A 20727-nucleotide genomic window follows, 5' to 3' on the forward strand; every position below is an offset into this window, starting at 1 on the left:
TACCTAATCTGCATCTCTTGGTTGTGAAGAATTGCCTGGAACATGGGCAGATTAAATAATTTACCCAGGGTCTTACCACCACAGTATCAGAGACCTGACCTGAACATGCAAATCTTCCTGACTTCCAAGTTTACCTTTCTATCAGCATTATTGAATTCTAATCCTAGATCTACTCTTCATTGATTTTGGTGCTGGGAAACTCAATTCGTGTCTTTATTTCATCTGAAAATATATATAATAATGCTTTCTTTCTCAAGGACATTGTTTTATAAATGATTGGGATTTTGAATTCTCCTTATTCTGTCAATCAGCAAGTATTTATTAAGCATTCCTCACCATTCCCTCCTATCATTCCTCCTTTTCTTTCCTCTTGCACCAGTCCCATTTCTAATCCATATTCCAGGATTTTTAAAAATTGCCATGGTAAGGGCACAGTTAGGTAGCACTGTGGATAAAGTGCCAGACCTGGAGTCTTTAGGATCTGGGTTCAAATATGGCCATAGACTTTGCCTAGCTGTGTGACCCTGGGCAAGTCATTTAACCAGCATTGCCTAGTCATTTGCTGCTCTTCTGTCTTAGAACTGATACTAAGACAGAAGGTCAGGGTTTAGAAAAAGGAAGGAAAACTAAAGAAAATTGCTATGGTAGAAGATTCTGTGGGTATCTGTTAACCTCCTTTTATAGATAAGGAAAATGAGACCTATAAAGGTAGCACTACTTGCTAAAGCATCATACAATTAATGGGTGGGAATTGAAGCCCAGAAGATCTAAGGTCAAGGAGCTAATAGGTTGCAGAACTGAGATTCAAGCCCATTTCCTCCTAGAGCCCTTTCTAGAATACCAGGCTGCTTCCTTGAAACAGCTTCCTGAGGAAAAACAAATGGTAAGGAATTTTTAAAAAACAATCTCATCCTTAAACAAAGGGAACTTTTTTCCCCCCTAAGAAGAAATGTTCCCATTTAGTTGTAGCATTGAAAATGTCTGCTGGAAATACTGTGATTCCTTTTTCCCTTTTCTGTATCTGTTGATTAACTGCTTTCTGGTCATGTTCAGACTAACACATGCCTACCTTTATATCAAATTTAACTGCAATCCCCTGCTCTCTGCTGCAAACATACTGGTGCCCATCTTTCATCATATGTATATTTTCTGTAATCATAGAGCTTTCTATTTGAAGCATATTGCATGTAGCAGTCCATAGTTTTGACCTGGGACTTTCGGGCCCATATTCTTGGTTGTGTTTTGTCTTTCTTCCTCTCCTTTGAAATGCATTATTTAGAAGATTGGGGAGGAGAGTAAATCTTAACTAAAAATGTCCAAATCAAATTTTAGCCCTTGAATGAAAGGCTCTTATAATCTTTCATGTCTCACTGCATCAAAGGGAACTCCTCTAGAAAGCCCTGCCCTGTAAAAGCCAGCTAGCTAGCTGCATTATGCCATTCTTCCTCCATCTCCTTCACTAAGTTATTTGTAGGGGTCAATGCTCCTTTTTCCAAGAAGATATAATTTGAGAAGCCTGGGAGGTGAAAGAATTTAAACATAAATCTCTTACAAGGCTTGCTAACCTAATTCAAAACTTATTTATTATTTTTTCTAGGTATCAAAGGCTATATTAGTTTATTAAAAGATCAAGAAAGTTAGATGAAGATGATTCAGTTTGCTTCTCAGACTCCTTTGCTTCTTCATAATAACACATGAAAAGACTTTTTATCAAAAATCTTATATTCACATTCCCAGAATCATCTTGCCCAGTTGCTGTAGCTCTTAACATTTGCTACTTTCTGGGACAGATTTGTGATAGGTAGGCATGCTTCTGAAGAGCAGACTTGCTCCCCTCCAGATTTATAGTTTGATAGCAAGGAATAACTATTGATAGTTTAAAATGTTATATTACCTCTTAGAAGGCATCTTTTTTGGCCTTGTTACTATGGATTTATTTTCTCTGCCTGTGGAAAGTCTTTTGCCTCAGAGTGAAATCTGGCTCTATATTTATTGAGGCCTACAATAAAATAAGCTGACTGGCCCAGTCATGTCTCTCAAGGTTTTAGATTTCACAGATAAGTCCTTTGGTTGTCCCCTGACCTTGCCATTCAGGTTAATGGGCAAATTAACACATGGTCTTTTCATATTTAAGGTTTTTAGCTTCTGGCAATTTGTTCCCCAGAATTCACCACTATTGCAGAAATGCAAAGAAACCTTTGCAGACTGCTCCTGTTTTGAAAAATATACCATCCTTCAAGAATAAGCTAATTAGAAATTTAAAGAAAGAGATTTTCTGGAGAGTCTTTATTAATTTGTAATTATCTATTAACTCATAGACATTGTTTTTCTGCATCTAGAGTATTATCCCTAAGGGGGAGCATAGCATGCCTTTCCATTCCTCCATCAAAATTCTGCCAATACTCTCCTGGACACTTCCTGGCTTTTTTCAAGTCCCAGCAAAACTCCTACCTTCTACAGGAAGCCTTTCCCAATCCTTCTTAATTCTAGCACCTTCCCTCTAGTGATTATTTTCCATTTATCCTGTGCAGGGCTTCTTTGACTATATAGGCACACAATCACAGGTATACACACACACACATATTTTCTTTTTGCTTGTTGTCTCCCCATTAGATGGTAAACTTCTTTGAGTCTCTTTCTGTCCTCCAAGCTTGCTTATGGATTATAACTACTGACCCAATTTGGCAGCCAAAACACTGGAAACATCTCAAAGGTTCATTCATTCATTCAATAATTTATTGAGTTCCTACTCTGTCAGGCACTGTGCATGCAAAGACAAAATCAAAACAATCTTTTACCTCCAAAGAATGTACATTCTAATGGGGAGAAAGTATACCCAGATGAATAAATGAAAATCTCAAACTCAACTTGTATCTCAGACCATCAAAACAGTTCCTTGCTTTTTCCTTTCTCTTCTGAGGGTACACTTAGCCTGAAATTCAATGATTAATTTGGTTTTATGACTTATGAAAGCACGAGAGCTATAGGATTAAGTGGTATTTTTCAACAATATTATGGATCAAAATTTCATGATTAATTCTGTTATAGTTCTATAACTGAATTTATGTGCTGTTACACTAATGGATTTTAAAAACTCTAGTGTCAGTTACAGTCATCTACTGTTTCTGTCACTAAATCTGGATGCTCAAAATCGTGGAGTTTGAAAGGACCCAACTAGGCTAGGCTAGATCAGCCTTCTTTTTATTGATCATTCGGGACCAAAGCCCAGCAGACTTGTCAGGTCCACATTTCAGAATGTACCTAGCAATGATCCTATATCCTCCTCACATATGCTGTTTGATTGTTGTTGCTATAAATTCTTTAAACCTAGGCTAAATTCCTCCTAGGAGGCAGTAGGATACGGTAGGTAGAAAGTGGTCTTCATAGTCAGGAAGAAGTGGTCAAAAATCTTGCCTCTGACACATATTGGCTTAAAAAAATCACTTAACTTTTGTGACTCCCCCATGTTACTCTCTATGACTAAGTTCTCAGCAGGGTGTCAATCTGCATTTTTCATTGGGAGCTCCAATGAAATCATCGGTCCAGTTCAAGGAATTAAATTTTTTAAAATTCCCCTATGATAAATTATTTCTCTCTTTATTGTGGGGTATTTTGTTCAAATCTGGGCACCAAATTATAGGAAGGACACCAGTGAACTAGGGAGTGCAAAGAAGGAGAGCCAGGACGGTTAAGGAAATCTAGCATGTCATAGAAGAACTATTTGGAGGAAGTGAGAATTCTTAGCCAGAAGAGGAGACTTAGTGTGTGTTGAGAGAGAAGAGGAATGACATAATAGTGTTCAGTGATTTAAAAGGCTGTCAAATGAGGAAAAGATTAGATGTATGCTACCTGTTTGACCTTGGAGATAGAACTGAAAAATAAAGGAACTGAAAGGTAAAAGTTGTTGTAAAGAAGCAGAATAAAACTTGGGGTCAAGAAGAAATTGACCAGAGTTAACCCAAAATAGAATAGACGTCCTTCGGAGCTGGTGGTTCCCTCCTGCTTCCAACCACCTCTCCATCTCCCTCCCTCCACATTTGAAATCATAAACCCTCAGAGACATGATGACCTTTTTTCTGGTGCAGGTCATGGAAATTCTCATTCATGTAGGAATTGGACCAGATTACCTTTGAGGTCCCTTCTAACACAGTGATTCTGTGATTGGGGGGGGGGGGGCTTATAAAAAGCTACTCTTCAAAACATAACCTTTCTTAGACTTGAAAGGACTTGCTCCTCAACCTTATCTAAATTAAATAATTTTTATATTTATATTTGTAATGTGATTTGTAATATTTTTTCAAAATTATTTGTAAGTTTTTAAAAATCTGTAATAATATTTGTAAATATCAAATATTTTATTGGATCAATGGTACAGATATTTTCTCACTTTTCTAGAACTACAGAATTACACAGTTGGAAAAGGACTTAAAGAGTCATATTGGATAATCCATAGCAAAGCAACAACCCCTTCCTTCCCCACCTCCAACATCACCAAGTGTTCATCTAGCCTCTTCTTAAAGACTAATAGTGATGAATAGCCACTCCTTACATTTTTTTAAACTGTTACTTTCTATCTTAGTATCAGTTCTAAGACAGAAGAGCAGCAAGGGCTAGGCAGTAGGGGTTAAGTGACTTGCTCAGGGTCACACAGCCAGGTCCTTCTGACTAGGCATAGTGCACTATCCACGGTGCTACCCAGCTATCCCCACTCATGACCTTTTGAAAGATTCTATTCCACTTTGGGATAGCTCTAATTATTAGGAAATATTTCCTTAGTCAAGCATAAATCAACTTCCCAGCTTCTATCTGTTTTCTGAGTTCTTCCTCTGGCTTCCAAGAAAGTTAAACTTTACCTCCCTCTAGGGTAGTGATCCCCACTGGTTTTACTTCTGTTCTTTAAGGCCAAACACAATAAATAAACCCTCTTTGACATGACTTTCTCCATATTATATATTCAGACTGCTTCCTGTTGTGCCTAGGAAAGAATTCTCTTCCTGAACTTCTATAGCACCTTCTCTGGCCCTCTCCTGTCGTGTGAATGGTTTCTTTTGGTCGAGATAATTATTTGGGTGAATTGCTATTTTTGTGTGTGCCATGCCACCCCAAGCAGACATAGGGAAAGGCAGAGTTTTTCTACCCTTTTATCCTTCATTCATTTCCCAATTTTTGTGTCCTTGGGAAAGGAATAAAAGTTTGTAGGTAATTTAGCAACCATAATCTCGGGCTTTGGAGAGCCCTTAACGTTTTTTTCCCCTATGAAGCAATGAGCGTGGGCCTCTGTTATTAGGTCTGCTTTATAGAAAACTCATTTCATTCATCCCCAGAGGGGAATTAAACCAGCCTGCAGTTCACAATGGACTCCAAAGCTGAGATGGCTGAAATTCCTTTTTTGTTCCCAGAGATATTTGCTGCTGGTACAACAGAGAATCCTTTGGGTGAGATCGGTGAAGTGGAGCTAGCTTGTTTTCTGCTTTTGGAAATGTCATCCAGGGCCCTCCTTGTTCAGGGCATCCCTTTGGCCATCAGCATCCTGGAGAGAGCTCATCTGCCAGGTTTCTAGGTCACAGCCATGACTTGGCAGAGGAGTCTGGTGTGAGGGGAGCTGAAGGAGGGGCCTGATGAGTTTCATCTTCTGAAACTTACCAACTGAAACATGCTTACCTTCAGATACAGGAAATTAAAAGTCTCTCCTCCAAAGCAATAATCTAATGGGGCTAACCTTGATTTAAACAAGAACTCAGGGGGTGGAAATGAGAAGCAACTGTATGAAGTTCAGCAAAATTCATGTGTGGCTTTCTTTTCTGTGTGCAGGAAGAGGAGATATCCAGCCCCAGTTGGACAGCGCATTGCAAGATGTCAATGATAAATACCTTCTCCTCGAAGAAACTGAAAAACAGGCAGTCAGAAAGGCCCTGATTGAGGAGCGTGGCCGATTCTGTGCCTTCATCTCTATGCTACGGCCAGTGATTGTAAGTTGGGCTAATGTCCTGGAAACTTTAAACTACCAGCGGTTAGAAGATCTTCATTTTTATTTTATTTTTAACTTTAAATCCTTACTTTCTGTCTTGGTGTCAGTTATAAGATATAAGAGCATCAAGGGCAAAGCAATTGGGGTCACACAACTAGGAAGTGTCTGAGGTCACATTTGAACCCAGGTCCTCTAGACTCCAGGCCTGGTACTCTACCTACTGGAATACCTAGTTGTTTGCAATTTTTTATTTGTTTGTTTTGTTTTTTGGTGGCTCAGTCTATAATGCCACTGTTGTCGGGGTTTCTCAGCATGGAAATCTCCTCTAACAACACAGATCAGCAACTGTTCTACCACTTGGTATCTTGTAGCTGATAATAATGATAATATCAATAACAAAAAATAATGTTAAACATTTATATAAAGTTTTTATGGTTTGCAAAAAAAGCACTTTCCATATATTATCTGATTTGTTCCTCACAATAGCCCTGTGTATCTTAAAATAGTAGTGTCAAACTAAAATAGAAACAAGGATCCCTGCAGTCTATCTATTGATTTAGAAAACCAAACATTTATATTTTAAAAAACCCAATAATAACAGTAATTATAATAATAACAATTCACATTTAGTGACTAGCTACCCCAAGGAGCTTTTTACAATAATTATCTCATTTGATCCTTACAACTCTTGGAAGTTAGGTGGTATTATTATCCTTATTTAATAGATGAGGAAATTGAGGTAAACAGGGATTAAGTGACTTGTCCAGGAAGTTCTGAGTTCAAATATAGATTCAAACACGACTAGCTGTATGATCCTGGGTAAGTTACTTAACCCCAATTGCCTAGTTCTTAGGTTCTTTTGTCTTAGAATTGATACTAAGACAAAAGGTAAAGGCTAAAAGAAAAGGAAAAAAGAAAGACACTCTTAACAATTCTCTTTGGACTTTATAAAGTCATTGGTGAGTCTGCATGTTTTCCCATGAGCTGATTTGTTCCTCCTCTAGTGTAATCCATCTCTTTTGATCACTTATTAATTGGAATTTGGTTGTTGATTTGACATATTTGTATTGATTTCTTCATATTTTTATCAATATTTTAATAGTATTTTGAGATATTATAGATAAATATATCCTATATTTAATAGACATTAATATAATAGTTAATACTATTTTCCTGTTTCCCTTCTTTCCATTTATATTGTGTCACAATTGTGCAATTTTGAAAATTTTACATATTTAAATATGTTCATCTTGATTCTGATAAGAAGCTGCTGAAATGGTACAGTGGATAGAGTACTGGATCTGTCAGGCAGAAAGACTCGAGTTCTGGTTCAACCTCACATACTTTCTAAATGTCTAACCCTAAGCAACTCACTTAATCTCTCTCTGCTTCATCTGTAAAAAAGGGATAATAATAGCAACTATTTCAAAACTATTTTTAAGGCATTTTGCAAACTTTAAAGATCAGTATAAATGTTGACTATTTTAAATCTTTCATTACTATTATTGTTAAGAACCAGAAATTTAACATCTTTCCACTTATATTTTAGTAGTTCACTAAGTACTTCATATTCTCAGATTGATTAAATGTTAGAACCCCCAAAAAGTTTACATAATCAATGTAAAAGTGAAAAGTCATATGAAACTGTGCCACTTTTGAACCTAGTCATCCATGACCACTTGTCTATCAAATCTGTTAGCATATATCCAAGAATAATATTCTTCCTTTCTTCCTCCTTTCTTTTTTTAAACCCTACTTTATGTCTTAGTAACAATTGTAAGACAGAAAGACAAGGGCTAGGCAAACAGGGTTAAGTTGGCTTGCTCGGGGTCACGTAGCTCGGAAGTATCAGAGATAAATTCTAACCCAAGTCCTCCCTACTTCAGGCCTAGCCCCTTTTATCCACTGTGCCCCCTACTTGCTACTTCTTCTTCCTCCTTTTAAAAAAAATCTTTTGTTGACTGGTTGGCTTATTTTTCATTCTTAATGTTATCAATTTCCCTCCTCCTCTAATTCACCTAATATTTGATCAAATTTTCTAACATTTTCCAAGAAGACATTTTTTTTTCAAAATTAGTCTAATAATTTTGTCTGTTTTCTTTCACTTTTCAGTTAATTTTTTCTCTTTTTATTTATTTCTTTTGACTAGTTCCTTTGTTCCTTCTGTTTAGGTAGAGACTTAATTTGTTATTTTTGTCTTGCTTTTTATCAATAAAAGCAGTGAAAGCAGTAACATTTTCTCCAGTACTTCTTTATTAGTGTCTTGTACATTTAAAAATATATTAGGTTAATATATTTTTGCTATTTTTAACATTTTATCATTTAATTCTAGATTCTATCCCCCATTCAAGCAACTTATTCAAGACAGTTATTTAATTTGCAGGTGTTTGGACACTCTTCAACTCTCTTTGTGTGTGTGTGCTTTTTTGGTTCTTATTTTATTAAGCTCTAAGCTGAGAATATGTTATTTTTAGTGCCATTTTGGATTTACTGTAAAGACATTTCTGGTCCCAGGGTATAATCAAGTTAAAAGCATTTACAAAGAAAGTATATGTGTTCTACTGTCCTGTCACTGAGTTTTCTTCATTTATAAATTCTATTCTAATTTTAGCATCAGTTTCTTTATTAACTTATCTTCTTGATCTGTCATTCTGGTAGCTGAATATAGAGATCTCTACAGACAATTAATTGTCTAATCTTGTATTTTCCCCAATTTCCTCTTCTTTGTGTTTTGTTATCATATTGTTTAGAAACTCCTGGAAGACAAAGGCTATTTCATGTTTCCCTTTTTATGGCACTTATTTTTAAATGCTTAATTAATTGATCACCTAATAACTGATTTTTGTTTTTAATTGTCCTTTATCTTTATGGACTAAATTAAAAGAATGTCTAAGCTAAAAGGACCTTAGAGACCATCTAAACTTGTCTCTCCTCATTTTAAAGATCAACAATCTGATATCCAGAGGAGTAAAATTAGATGTCCAGAGGAGTAAAATTACTTATCATGGGTTAATGATGTCTTTATGATTTTCTGGGCTCAAGTGACCTTCCCTTGGCTAGCATAGCTCTAAATGTGCTATATCCCTTATTAAAATATAAGAAAATATGTATGCTTGTAGGTATGTACATCTATACATGAACATTATATATTTTAGTGTACATGATATTACATGTAATATATATGAAATATATAATATGTTTTTGTGTTTTATATTTATAGATATATGAGAGGGTAAATATATAAAATATAAGCATCCCCTGAAGAGTAGAGTCTGTCTTTATTTTTATATTTATATCCCTAGCACTTAGAACATGACAGATGCTTAATAAGTACTTCATTCATTCATTCATTCATTCACTCATTCACTTGTAAAACTAGTAAGTAGCAGAACTGAGATTTGAACTTGGATCTCCGATCTCTTGCCTTTTCTTCTTTTACCTGTTATTTAATTTAGTACTTTTTTGCTATGAAATGTTTTGTCTAATATCATTAGGCAGATATATATATATATATGTCTTCCATTAATTTCCCTTAAGAAAAAAACCTAACCATAGCTTAGCAATGAATTATCATTCCCTATTTGCTTTGATCCAGAAGCCAATTGTATATAATGGCCTGTGTCCTAATGAAATCTTTGACCCTCATATAGTAGGGTAAAGTGGGTGACTTTTTGATGATCATCTTCCCACAGGAAGAAGAAATCTCCATGTTAGGGGAAATAACTCATCTACAGACCATATCTGAAGATCTAAAGAGCCTCACTATGGATCCCCACAAATTGCCATCATCAAGTGAACAGGTGAGCACGTGGGGCATAGAAGACCCAGGGGTCATGCAGTGCCCTCCTTTGGATGCTTTTCATTCTTTCAGTCACTTCACTTGGGGCTAGATTGGTCCTCCTAGGCGGCCATTCTTCCCTGATTCCACCCCTTTTCCCCAACAGAAGCGTGGGCAATTTTTTGAACTGCTTTGAGTTCCCTCTTGGAAAGTTGTACTAATTGTCTTAAGTACAATTAACAGGTTCTTCCATATAGAAATAGGCAGTAAATGGCAGTGCTGGGAGTAGAATCCAAGCCTTGATTCTTCAGGAAAAGTTCCTTCTACTAAACTGTTCCCATTGTACTGTCATAAAAGATTTTATTTGAAATCCATGCCTCCCAGCCCACTCTGGTTCTTCGTTCATACGCCAAATTTATTACCACTGTGATATGCAGATCTAGCCCAGAATAGAAGGTTGTAGGTATTTTATTTTCTATTCTTTTAAATTTTATTCTCTAAGCTATGGGATGATTTTAGTTGTCTGATGCTCACAGATTTTTAAGACTATTTCTGTGTCTCAGAAAAGTGTTGGGCATATTTGTGAATTCTCATATTTAAAGCTTTTTTGAGGAAAATTTATTTTTAAGAGTTAGAGCAGAGATGATATTAGCTAAGGGTCCTTATTTTATGCCTCATTTGTCTTTTATAAAAATGTTTAAAATAAAGTCAGAACATGCACATGAAGTCTGTGCAGCTTTCCACTTTTTTTTTTCAGTGTTGAAATGAATGTTTTGACTGCATGTCAAGTTTGAAATTTTCTTTCTTTTATGAAAAGGAGCATATGTGAACCATTTAATTTGAATTGTTACTATGCCAGAACACATCTTGGAACAGAGTTAAGACATATGGAGGTTCTTTAAGACAACCTCAATTGACTTGGGGGCAAGGGGTAACAATGACTTATCTCTCACCTTTGAACCCTTCTGAATTTTTATATCCATCAGTGCAAATGTGTATCTCCATATTTCTAAGGATTTCTTCCCTTAATTTTTTAAAACTTTTACTTTCCCTCTTAAAATCAATACTTTATATTGGTTCTAAGGCAGAAGAGCAATAAGGGCTAGGCAATGGGGTTAAATGACTTGCCCAGGGTCACATAGCTAGGAAGTGTCTGAGACCAGGACCTCTCATTCGTATACCTGACTCTCAGTCCACCGAGCAACCTAGCTGCCCCTTGTCCTATTAATGTTTAACTTTCTTTTACTCAGCATGAGATGACCACAGTAATTAGTATTGTGACACATTGAAAAGGAAAGGGGGGGGAATCATATAACATTTTTCTTAGCCCTCCCCCCAGGGAAAACCTATTTGTGAAGTGTGTCCAAATTGGACAGATTCTATATTTAATTCACCATGAAAAACATCCGTTCTTCAGTGCCCTTAGCTTACATAAAAGACTTTTTTGTTTTATTAGGTAATCCTGGATTTGAAAGGTTCTGATTATAGTTGGTCGTATCAGACTCCTCCATCGTCTCCCAGTACAACCATGTCCAGAAAATCAAGTGTTTGCAGGTAAGTGAACTTGGGAAACTTATGTATAAGAAAGATTGACTTTGGATTTCCAAGTTCTAACAAGGGACCAACTCAGAATCAATCCTTGGTATCTCTTTGAATATGTTGGAACCACTACCTTAAAGACTTTTATAAAGATTTTCTTTGATCAATCCTCTTTATCGCTGATTTATTGCAGATCCAAGAAAAAACTCCATTAATCCTTAGATTTGCCAGTGAAGGTCATTTATTTTTGTTATTAAAATGAATGGTTACTTTTGTGTTACTCGTAACTGAGTTACTAATCAACATGCTAAAATAAAGAGATAAGCTGTTTATTGGTTGATTTTACTATCACCTGGCAGGTAGAAAAAGTGAAAATAACACATCCTTAACTTTATTACTTGTTTAGCTTAAATAATGACACTGTAAATAGAGGTCTGTTTATTGCTGATTACATTTGCTAGAATAATTGATACTTCCAAGCTTCTTTTCTTCCAGCAGAATGGTTTATTAGCATTCCATTTCTCTGCTTGATTCTCTTGCCTTTTTTGTGAGGAAGGTCGCATCCTTGGATGTCACTTATGCTGGCTTTTAAAATATTTTTTGCTGTACAGTTGAACTTCTGGTATCTGTCCTCTGCTCTCCACTCTCCTGAACCAAATGAACTTTTAGCCCCTGTGAATGGTCATAGGTTAGAGCTAATGTCTGCTTACCCAGCACGTGGTTCTCTCCTCCTGCCTTCATAGGCAAGTATTTTTTTTCCAAAACCAGTCACATAGAATGAGAAGGTTGTAGGAGGATGTGTTCATAGATTTAGAGCTAGAAGGGATCTGAAGGGGCATTTATCTAATACAAAATGAAATAGTTGGACTAGATAAAGGCCTTTTCACATCCCTTCTAGCTCTTGCTAGGAGCCTTGCAGAAGGGGACACAAGGTTAGGCTAGGGGATTTGAACCCACGTCCTCAAACTACAAATTCAGTATTTTTTCTATTTTATCTAAGTGAACTTTGCATCAGTGGAATCACAGCACCTTTAAACTGCTTGCTAACACAAACAGATATAAATATCCAGTGTCCAGAAATAATACTGAAGGAGGCGACTTTAGTCGTACAGTGACATAATTAACACAATCATGTTCTTGTCCAGTGGACAAGTAGGTGGCAGAATAGCCACTGATGGGGTTCTACGTGGCCACTGAATTTTTTTTTTCTTGACAAGTCAGAAAAGTTTGCTAATAAAGGGCAAAAAATGCACAAGCCAAGAATACTAAGTCTTTAAGTGAATATTACCCCCTTTATATATTCTCCCAGCCCACCCTCTGGACCTCCCAATGCTTGATATGAATAAAAATTCATGCTTTAATTCCTGAATCAGCTGTGTCCTGGGGAGAGATTGCTGGGAGTGCTTTATTTTCATTATCTAAATGCCTCCTTTTGGTTGATTGGAAGGAAATGTAAAATCATGCTAATGACCCCCTCCAGCAGCTTTGCGTCCACCAATGTCCATTTTCACAGCCATTTTTAGCATCCAGTATTGGGAATGTAGCAGAGTATCATAGCATTTCTGGGCTATTTAATTGTCAGAAAATTCATAATGCACATTCTGTTAGAGGAGATGGGAGAAAGACACCTCTAAAGACTTCTCCATTTCTCTTCCCTTCAAGCCTTTTTTTTTTCTTTCACAGTTGGCATTTTTTTGGCAACCGTGTCTGTTTGAAATTTTGGACTGTGTTCAGATTTATCTTTCCCTGATCTGAAGTTTTCCCCCCTGGCACATTGGATATTCTCTTTCTTTGTCCCAATGAAAGCCTGGATGTCAGCTAAGTGATTGTTGTAGCAGAAAGGACACTTTGTAAATCTGTGTATCTGGGGCTTCTGTTTCGATTCCCTAAGCTCACTGTGTTGGGGAGCCCTGTTGGCTCTTAGGAAACTAAATCTATCTGCATTTCACAAGTCTTGCATTCTGTACCAGGAAGCCGGACTCCACAAATATTGTCACAAGGACTTATTTCTTGTTTTTCTTCTTCCTGAGAGAAAGCGCTTTTACACTAGCACTTTATATTGTTTTGGGATTGAAAGTTTTGTTAGGACACAGCCGACTGGGCAGAACCTTCTTGGTTTTTTTGGTAATGGCACTCTGGGGTCTGACACTGCTTCACCTAAAATGGCACCAGAACACTTTGGGAACGGATGAGTCTAGGGCCTGAACCTCTGATTTCATTAGTCCACGTCGCTACAGACCCTTTATTTGTGCAAGTCAAGGCCTTTCGGGCCATTTTTGATCTTAGACATGTTCTCTGAGCACTGAAAAGATAAGTACGTTGGTTTTTTGTTGTTGTTGTTGTTGTTGTTTGATTTAGGTGGCTCCAATAGAAAGCCGGGCCTCCAGACAGAAGGTCCTGGGTTCAGATTTGATCTTAGAAACTTCATTACCTGTGTGAATGTGGACAAGTCACTAAACCCTAGTTACCTAGCTCTTACTACTTTTCTGCCTTATGATTGATATTTAGTATCAATTCTTTTTTTTTTAACTCTTTCTGCATTTCACATTTCAATTAGAATTGATATTAAGTATTAGTTGCAAGGCAGAAAAATAGTAAAGGATGTAATTGAGGTTAAGTGACTTGTCCAGGGGGAAATGTTTTGAATTTGAACTAAGTCCTCCTTATTCTAGGCCTGCCCCTTTAGTCACTGTGCTACGACCAAGCTGTCCCTGATCAGTAAATTATCTTGAGGTCACACAGCCAATATGTGTCAGAGATGGGATTTGAACCCAGGTCTTCTGGGGGCCAACATTTGTCTTTGGTAAATTGCTGGGAAAGTTACTTGTTGTGTTACATAGACCAAAGTACCCAGAGGCCAAAAGTCCTCGGTGAAACAGGCACGTAGCTTTGAGAGTAGACACGCAGACAGAAACGTAATTCATTTGCTGACCATTTCCCCTAAATTTACACATAGGAAAACCTGTGTTTCACCCCACAGGTAGCTGTCACTGTTTTGCTACCCATAACAAGTCCAGACCAGGTGGCCGGGGACGTGGCTTTCGCGGCCTTCTGTAATTAAATTGGCAAGGCCATCCTTCCCCTGGGACTTCTAGACCTGATGCTTCAGCACTTTTCTGTTACCTTAATGAAACTACAGTCAAATATTATTTTTTCTCGACCCAGGAATGCCTTTGCCTGATGAGAGGACTCCAGAAATGGGCCTTGTTTTCTTTTGTCTCCTTGTTCCATAGATCCCAATTTTCCTTCCTAATAGGATGTGGCTATGTGATTTCTTTGACATGGGGGACTTTGGGGGGAGTCAGTGCTCTCCTCCCCACGCTGGGTGGCCACCTTCTCTTTGATTTGCACCTCGGAGGTCTGGGGTGTCGATCGGCCCGTCGTACGCTGGCATGTGCCAGGGGCAGGCCTTCAATGGACTTCTTCCTGACTCCAAGACCACACACAATGCCAAAACCAATCTCCTGCCCTAACGGGCTAACTTTTTGGAATGATTTTTGGAGTTGCCCGCGTGGCTCTGGCTGCTTGAGACAGACACATGCATCCATCATGTTAATCAGTCTCTGTTGCCTTCCTCCCTTCCCTTGTTCTCTCCCACTTGTCTGTGACCCCTCCCCATCCCCTCCCCCACGCTCTCACCCTCCCCCTCCCCTTCCGTCATACACAGCAGCCTGAACAGCGTCAACAGCAGCGACTCCCGCTCCAGTGGGTCACACTCTCATTCCCCCAGTTCACATTATCGCTACCGAAGCTCCAATCTGCCCCAGCAGGCTCCCATGAGGCTGTCGAGCGTGTCCTCCCATGACTCGGGATTCATATCCCAGGATGCCTTCCAGTCCAAGTCACCGTCCCCAATGCCACCGGAAACTCCCAACCAGGTAAGCTTGCCCATAGCTCCCAAGAGACGACCCAGACCTGAATTCTGGCCCGGTCGTCCGCAGGGCCCAAAGTCGCTTCATGCCACAGAAACACATTTTTCCATTTAGGAAACTTCTGCCTGGTCTTCTTTGCAAGAAATATTTTGTCTCCTAAAAGGGTTTTTTCAGAAAATAATTAGAATTTAAATCCACCTTTCCTGAGGGTAACTGAATAGATTTTTCCAACTGATGGCGGGAGCTCTCCATTGTAGGCAATTAGAATTGAGCCAGTCTTTGGTAGACTCCTTGACACGGATGTTCCCTCAGGTGGCGATTCGTGCGCACCATTCATTTGAGAGTTTGGTGTGAACTGCTTAGAGAACTGCATGAGGCTTCCTCCTTCTGCAGTCCACCTAATAGCTGTTCTTGGCCCTTTGCCCAGACCAGGAGCCCTTGAAGTATATACAATACTCTTATAACATTAGAGGAGCCAGAAAATCTTGCCTTTTGTGCTGTTAACTTTTCAGTGGATCATCAGCACCTGAATCTCAGAGAAGGGAAGGAGTTGACTCTCTCACCTACAATTAGATTAGGTGACATTGTGCTCATCCAAAAATCTGGACATGGTGACTGCTTTGTACCAGCCTCCAGTGCATCACCCTCTTCTCTCCCTGAGCATCCATAAATTTGTTTCTTACTCAGCATGTGGTCAAACAGTAGAACTTGGGTTCACAATATTCTCTCATCCACATTTTTGCCTTCTAAGACTGACCAGCCAGGGCCCAAGAACTTAACTTGCCTACAAAAGGTTTCTTGTTTAGGGGCTCTCATCCTCGTCTCCCTGGAGAGATAAGAGGTGCTCCCCCAAGAAAGTCGGGCCTCACCGATCATTTAATCTAACACAGAATCATTTAATCCCTCAGGGATGTTCGAATACCTTCTACAACATCCCTCCAAAATGATCTTCCAGCTTGTTTGACTATTTCCTGTGAAAAAGAACTTTTATTTTCTAATCATTAGAAGTTTCTTCCTTATACTAAACTGAATTCTCCCTCTCTATGATCTCCGTTGCTACTAGTTCTCCCCTCCTCAGTGTCCTAAACTAAGAGGCATGTTGAGTTATAAGGGAAGCATACAAGAACTGGAAAGAATTTTAGACCCCCAAATACCACCCACCCAATTTTTACCTGACTCTAAAATGCTCCAATGTCCATAAGGCATTTTCCTCTAGTTATTCTTGGTGATGATACTCTTTCCATTCTGGGAGGAGGGAAAATTCTCTTCAAGGCAAGAATTGGTGCAGGATCAAAATTCTCTCAAGTTTGGTCTTCCTTTTCCTCCTGGGGGAGAATGTGTGCCTGTCATTGCTGGTGCTGCCTTTAGACCTCAAGTGTCCTGCTTTCTCCCCCCTCTCTATGCAGCAGGAAACAGAACATGCACATCTCACAGGCAGAAAATCTGCTGGGCCAGAATGTTGAAGGGAGTCTCACGTTTTTCAAGAGGCTGCTCTGCTGCGCAAATAATTCCATGTTTGTTTTTAATCAGTCGACTTAATTTTGTTTATAGCATTGTGTGATCGGGCTTGAGCAAAACAAAATGTGCAAACACACACGCTTACCTTGCCGTGGATGATTTGCCTTGAGCGTTATCTTTAAAAACTAACACATTGAAACAGAATGTCATGGTTTCTAATAGTGATGTTTATGGATTCAGTTGAGAGAACCCTTTTGGGGAAGAATCAAAGAAAATTTCAAAATTTAAAAACTGACTGTCTCAGATAAATCCCACCAGTGACACTGGGTTAGTTTTCAGTCAGTTTAACAAAAATTTATTCATGATTTAGAATTTATTTATAAAGAATTTATTCCCATTTCTAGCCCTGAGGGTTCAAAGAAAGGCAAAAAACAGGCCTAGCCCTCAAGGAGGCTCACATTTTAATGGGGGGGTGGGGAGAAAACATCTAAATAGCAGGGTTCATAGTAAGTAGATACAGAATAAATGAAAAGTCATCCCAGAAGGGAAGACTAGGAAACCAAGCACCTAGGAAAGGGAAATGACTTGCCTCAGGTTGCAATAGCTAATTCATGACAGAGCTGGAATTAGTTTCCCTGATTCCAAATACAATAATGCACTTTCCCCAAGCCACCCCTCCCATGTCACCCAGCTCTTGGCATCAGGCTTCTCCATAAGGTCTCCTTGGCGGTTTGTTCCATTCAGTTCCCTAAGTATGTATGCTACCTTTTTTTTTTAAGCCTTTGGAGCTTGTCTCCTTTTCCTTTCTGTTCTTAGTCTTCAGTGGTTCACAGTTCTCTGGCCCTGATGCTTTTTCCTGCCTTACCAACAGGCAGGATCTTTTAAGTCATCTACTAAGTATCACAGGCCACTGGGAGACTCCACTGAAATATATACCGATTATTGGTGTATTATTGGTGTATTGTCAGAGAGAAGAGGGGGAAAAGAAAGAGCAAGAAAGACTGAAGTATTTAGAGTTGCCATATTTCTCTCCTTCATTTAGCATAGTCTAAATTGGACATTCCTTTTAAAATTCTTGGGTATCTCTATCTCCCCCCATCCTCTCTCCCTAAACTTCTACCCTCTTACCCAGAAGAGACCTGAGCCCAAGAATGACGTGCATATTCTCTAGTAACAACATGACTCTTTTTCTTTTTAAACCCATAGCTTCTGTCTTAGAATCTATATAAAATAGAAGTTCCTAGGCAGAAGGGGGGAAGGGCAATTGGGGTTAAGTGACTTGCCTAGAGTCACACAGCTAAGAAGTGTCTGCAGCCAGATTTGAACCCAGCCTGGCTCTCTATCCACTGAGCCACCCAGCTGCCCCCAAAATATGAATCTTTAAAAAGAACACATCAAAGGCAAGAAGGCAGCATTGTTTTTGTTTTTCAAGAAAAGAAATAGTAGAAATAAAGCAAAAATCTCATACTTAAAGAACCTGCAGTTTTAGAATTACTTACAAGTTATTTTTCCAAGGTTTTTGAACCAGAGGGACAGAAGCCAATAATAATAATAATAATAATAATAATAATAATAATAATAGTGACTTTGAATCATAGAATGCATGAAGATTTACAGACTTTCTCTCAACAGCCTTGTGACGTAGGTAATGACACTATGGCCCTGTTTACAGAGGAAGGCACACAGGTAGCATGGGATACAGCAGCTGCTTCTGACTCTAAGGAAGGTGGCTTGTATGGAATCATTTCTCTCCTCTTAAACACTTTCAAGGCAGACACAGGACTGACCCCACCAGCCATTTTCAGGTGATCTTTTGGCAAGGAAGGCCACAGAGCTCTCTAAATCTGTTCCCCTCCTCAGGAGACCATCCGTCTTCTCAGATTGTAAGACTGGGCAGAAACATGTCTCTCGTCATTTACTCACTATGGCTTCAGTTCCTAGAAAAATAGAGATAATTCATGGAGTAAGATGAGACTCATTTGAGCAGATAGCAAGGGACTAGGGAATGCCAAAGAGAATAGTAAAGGCCCCTAAAAAAATAGAATCCTATGACAGGCACAACCACTTCCTTTTCAAGAAGTCAAGGATAGATAGAGGAGGGGGAAGCTAGGGGGCTCAGTGGATTCAGAGTCAGGCCCAGAGACACAAGATCATCCTGGCTTCAAATTTGGCCTCAGACACTTCCCAGCTGTGTGACCCTGGGCAAGTCACTTGACCCTCATTGCCTACCCCTTACCACTCTTCTGCCTTGGAACTAATCCATAGTATTGTTTCCAAGACAGAAGGTAAGGGTTTTTTAAATATTTTAAATTTTATTTTTATATATACATATGTATATATTTCTCAATAACACAAACAAATTCATGAATCACCTATTAATTAGTCCAAGCCCCTTTTTTTTTTTACACACACAAAAACTGGAGTACAAAGAGATTAAGGTCACATCACTAAGCTGCTCTGGTTCCAAATTAAGTGACCTTTCTGTTATGCTGTTTTTCTATTATTCTGTTATCCTACATGCTCAGTGTGCATGAACTGGAGAAATGAGTGACTAGGTTATTGCACCATCCTTCCTTGTTGCAAATAGAATTCCCAAAGCCAGTGACCACATGGACCTGGACCTGAAGGCTCTCCCACCTTAAAATATTTCTGGGGAGTGGATGCTAGTCATAGCTAGCTATCGGCCAGTTTTGACTAGCCTAAACATGCGGAGATAGCCAGCAACAAGTGCCCAGGCTCCTAGAGATAAAGAATACCCTCCAAAGGGGAAATAGGCAGACCAGGGGCGAGGCCCAGGGTCCTTCTGCTCCTGGACAAGCTCCCCCCTGGATGTTGCCCCTTTAGTTAGATCTAACAGGACGGCCTGCCTCTTGCCCAGGCCCACACTCGCTATTTCTTGCTTGCCTCTTAAAAGCATCTGAATGTTCTTGCTATAGCTTAAAAGCCGCGTACGGTGATATATAAAGGAAAAAAAAATCCCTAATCAACTGCTTTTCTTATCCTTCCCTCTTTTCCTATGTGTATGTATTTGTCTGTCTTGTCTGTCTGTGTGCGTGCTTTTTTTTTAATCCTTTTTTTGGTGGCTCGTGGCCTTTTCTCATGTGTGTGTGTTTTGGGTTTGTTTTGTGGATTCTCGTGTTTTCTTTCCCGCTGTGTTGCCGCGGCGCTGACATTGCTACAGAACTCGTCCAGCTCGGCCTCTTCAGAAGCCTCAGAAACGTGCCAGTCAGTGAGCGAGTGCAGTTCCCCCACCTCAGTCAGCTCAGGCTCCACCATGGGGGCGTGGGCTTCCACAGAGAAGGTGACAACCATTTGTATCCGAGACCTAACAGCCCTCCCTGCCTCATCCCCATTCCCTGCCAAGCTCCCTGGCAAACCCAGGGGAACCCGAACACGAGCTCTGTCGGCCAAAGGCAGACAAACCGCGCTGCTTGTCTAGAGAGCAGACGTACCTCCGTAGTTCACGCTCAGAAACTCAGGCTTTCCTAGAAACTGGAGACGAGGGTCATTTGTGATGAAAGAAAGTTAAGATTTAGAGGGAGAAGTTTGGGGAGGGGGTGAGGATGAAGAGGTGTTCGTGAAAGCTTGAACTCACAACCTCCGTCATTCAGTGGCCATTTTTCTGTCATCTCCAACCCTACCTGCTCCCCAGGAGTCCATCCCCACACAGCCTCGTTTGAACATGGTGTTTCAAACCTATCAGGCTGTATGTTTTCTCACTGTTTAATTTTCTGTTAAACTTTTTTTTTTCGGTCTCAGATTTGCTGTGGGGAAAAAAAAACCCAATTCATCTTTGGAAAGTTAGTTGGATTGAACAGACCTATTTAATGTCATTTTAAAATGATTTTTTAAATGTCCATTTTTTTGTCCATTTTAAATGATTAAAATTGCCTATGGCACAACCAAATCAACATTCCCACAAAACCTTATTTTATTGACTAATATCATAAAGTTTTTTGATGTATTGACTAGTATCATAAAGATCAAGATACATTATCCATCATTTTCTAATTCATTCCAAGATATAGTTAAAGTTTATTGTTTTCTAATTCATTCCAAGATATAGTTAAAGTAATCATTTTCTAATTCATTCCAAGATATAGTTAAAGTTT

The 20727-nt window shown here is 39.0% G+C and overlaps 1 protein-coding gene across 8 annotated transcripts in view; it reads left to right on the forward strand.

Annotated features, from left to right (window-relative positions):
* Positions 1-20727, forward strand: part of MTSS1 (MTSS I-BAR domain containing 1) — a 235867-nt gene that overhangs the window by 203629 nt on the left and 11511 nt on the right. For 2 of the 8 annotated variants that reach the window (XM_007488306.3, XM_007488303.3), the window contains exons 7-11: positions 5812-5969; positions 9661-9768; positions 11203-11300; positions 14953-15163; positions 19797-19916. In XM_007488306.3, the coding sequence (XP_007488368.2) occupies positions 5812-5969; positions 9661-9768; positions 11203-11300; positions 14953-15163; positions 19797-19916 (695 nt within the window). The remainder of the gene's footprint in view (positions 1-5811; positions 5970-9660; positions 9769-11202; positions 11301-14952; positions 15164-19796; positions 19917-20727) is intronic. The other 6 variants (XM_056823104.1, XM_056823106.1, XM_001381232.4 and 3 more) reach the window with 3 other exon arrangements.

Source organism: Monodelphis domestica, chromosome 3, assembly GCF_027887165.1.
Source record: "Monodelphis domestica isolate mMonDom1 chromosome 3, mMonDom1.pri, whole genome shotgun sequence".
Classification (NCBI taxonomy): domain Eukaryota; kingdom Metazoa; phylum Chordata; class Mammalia; order Didelphimorphia; family Didelphidae; genus Monodelphis; species Monodelphis domestica.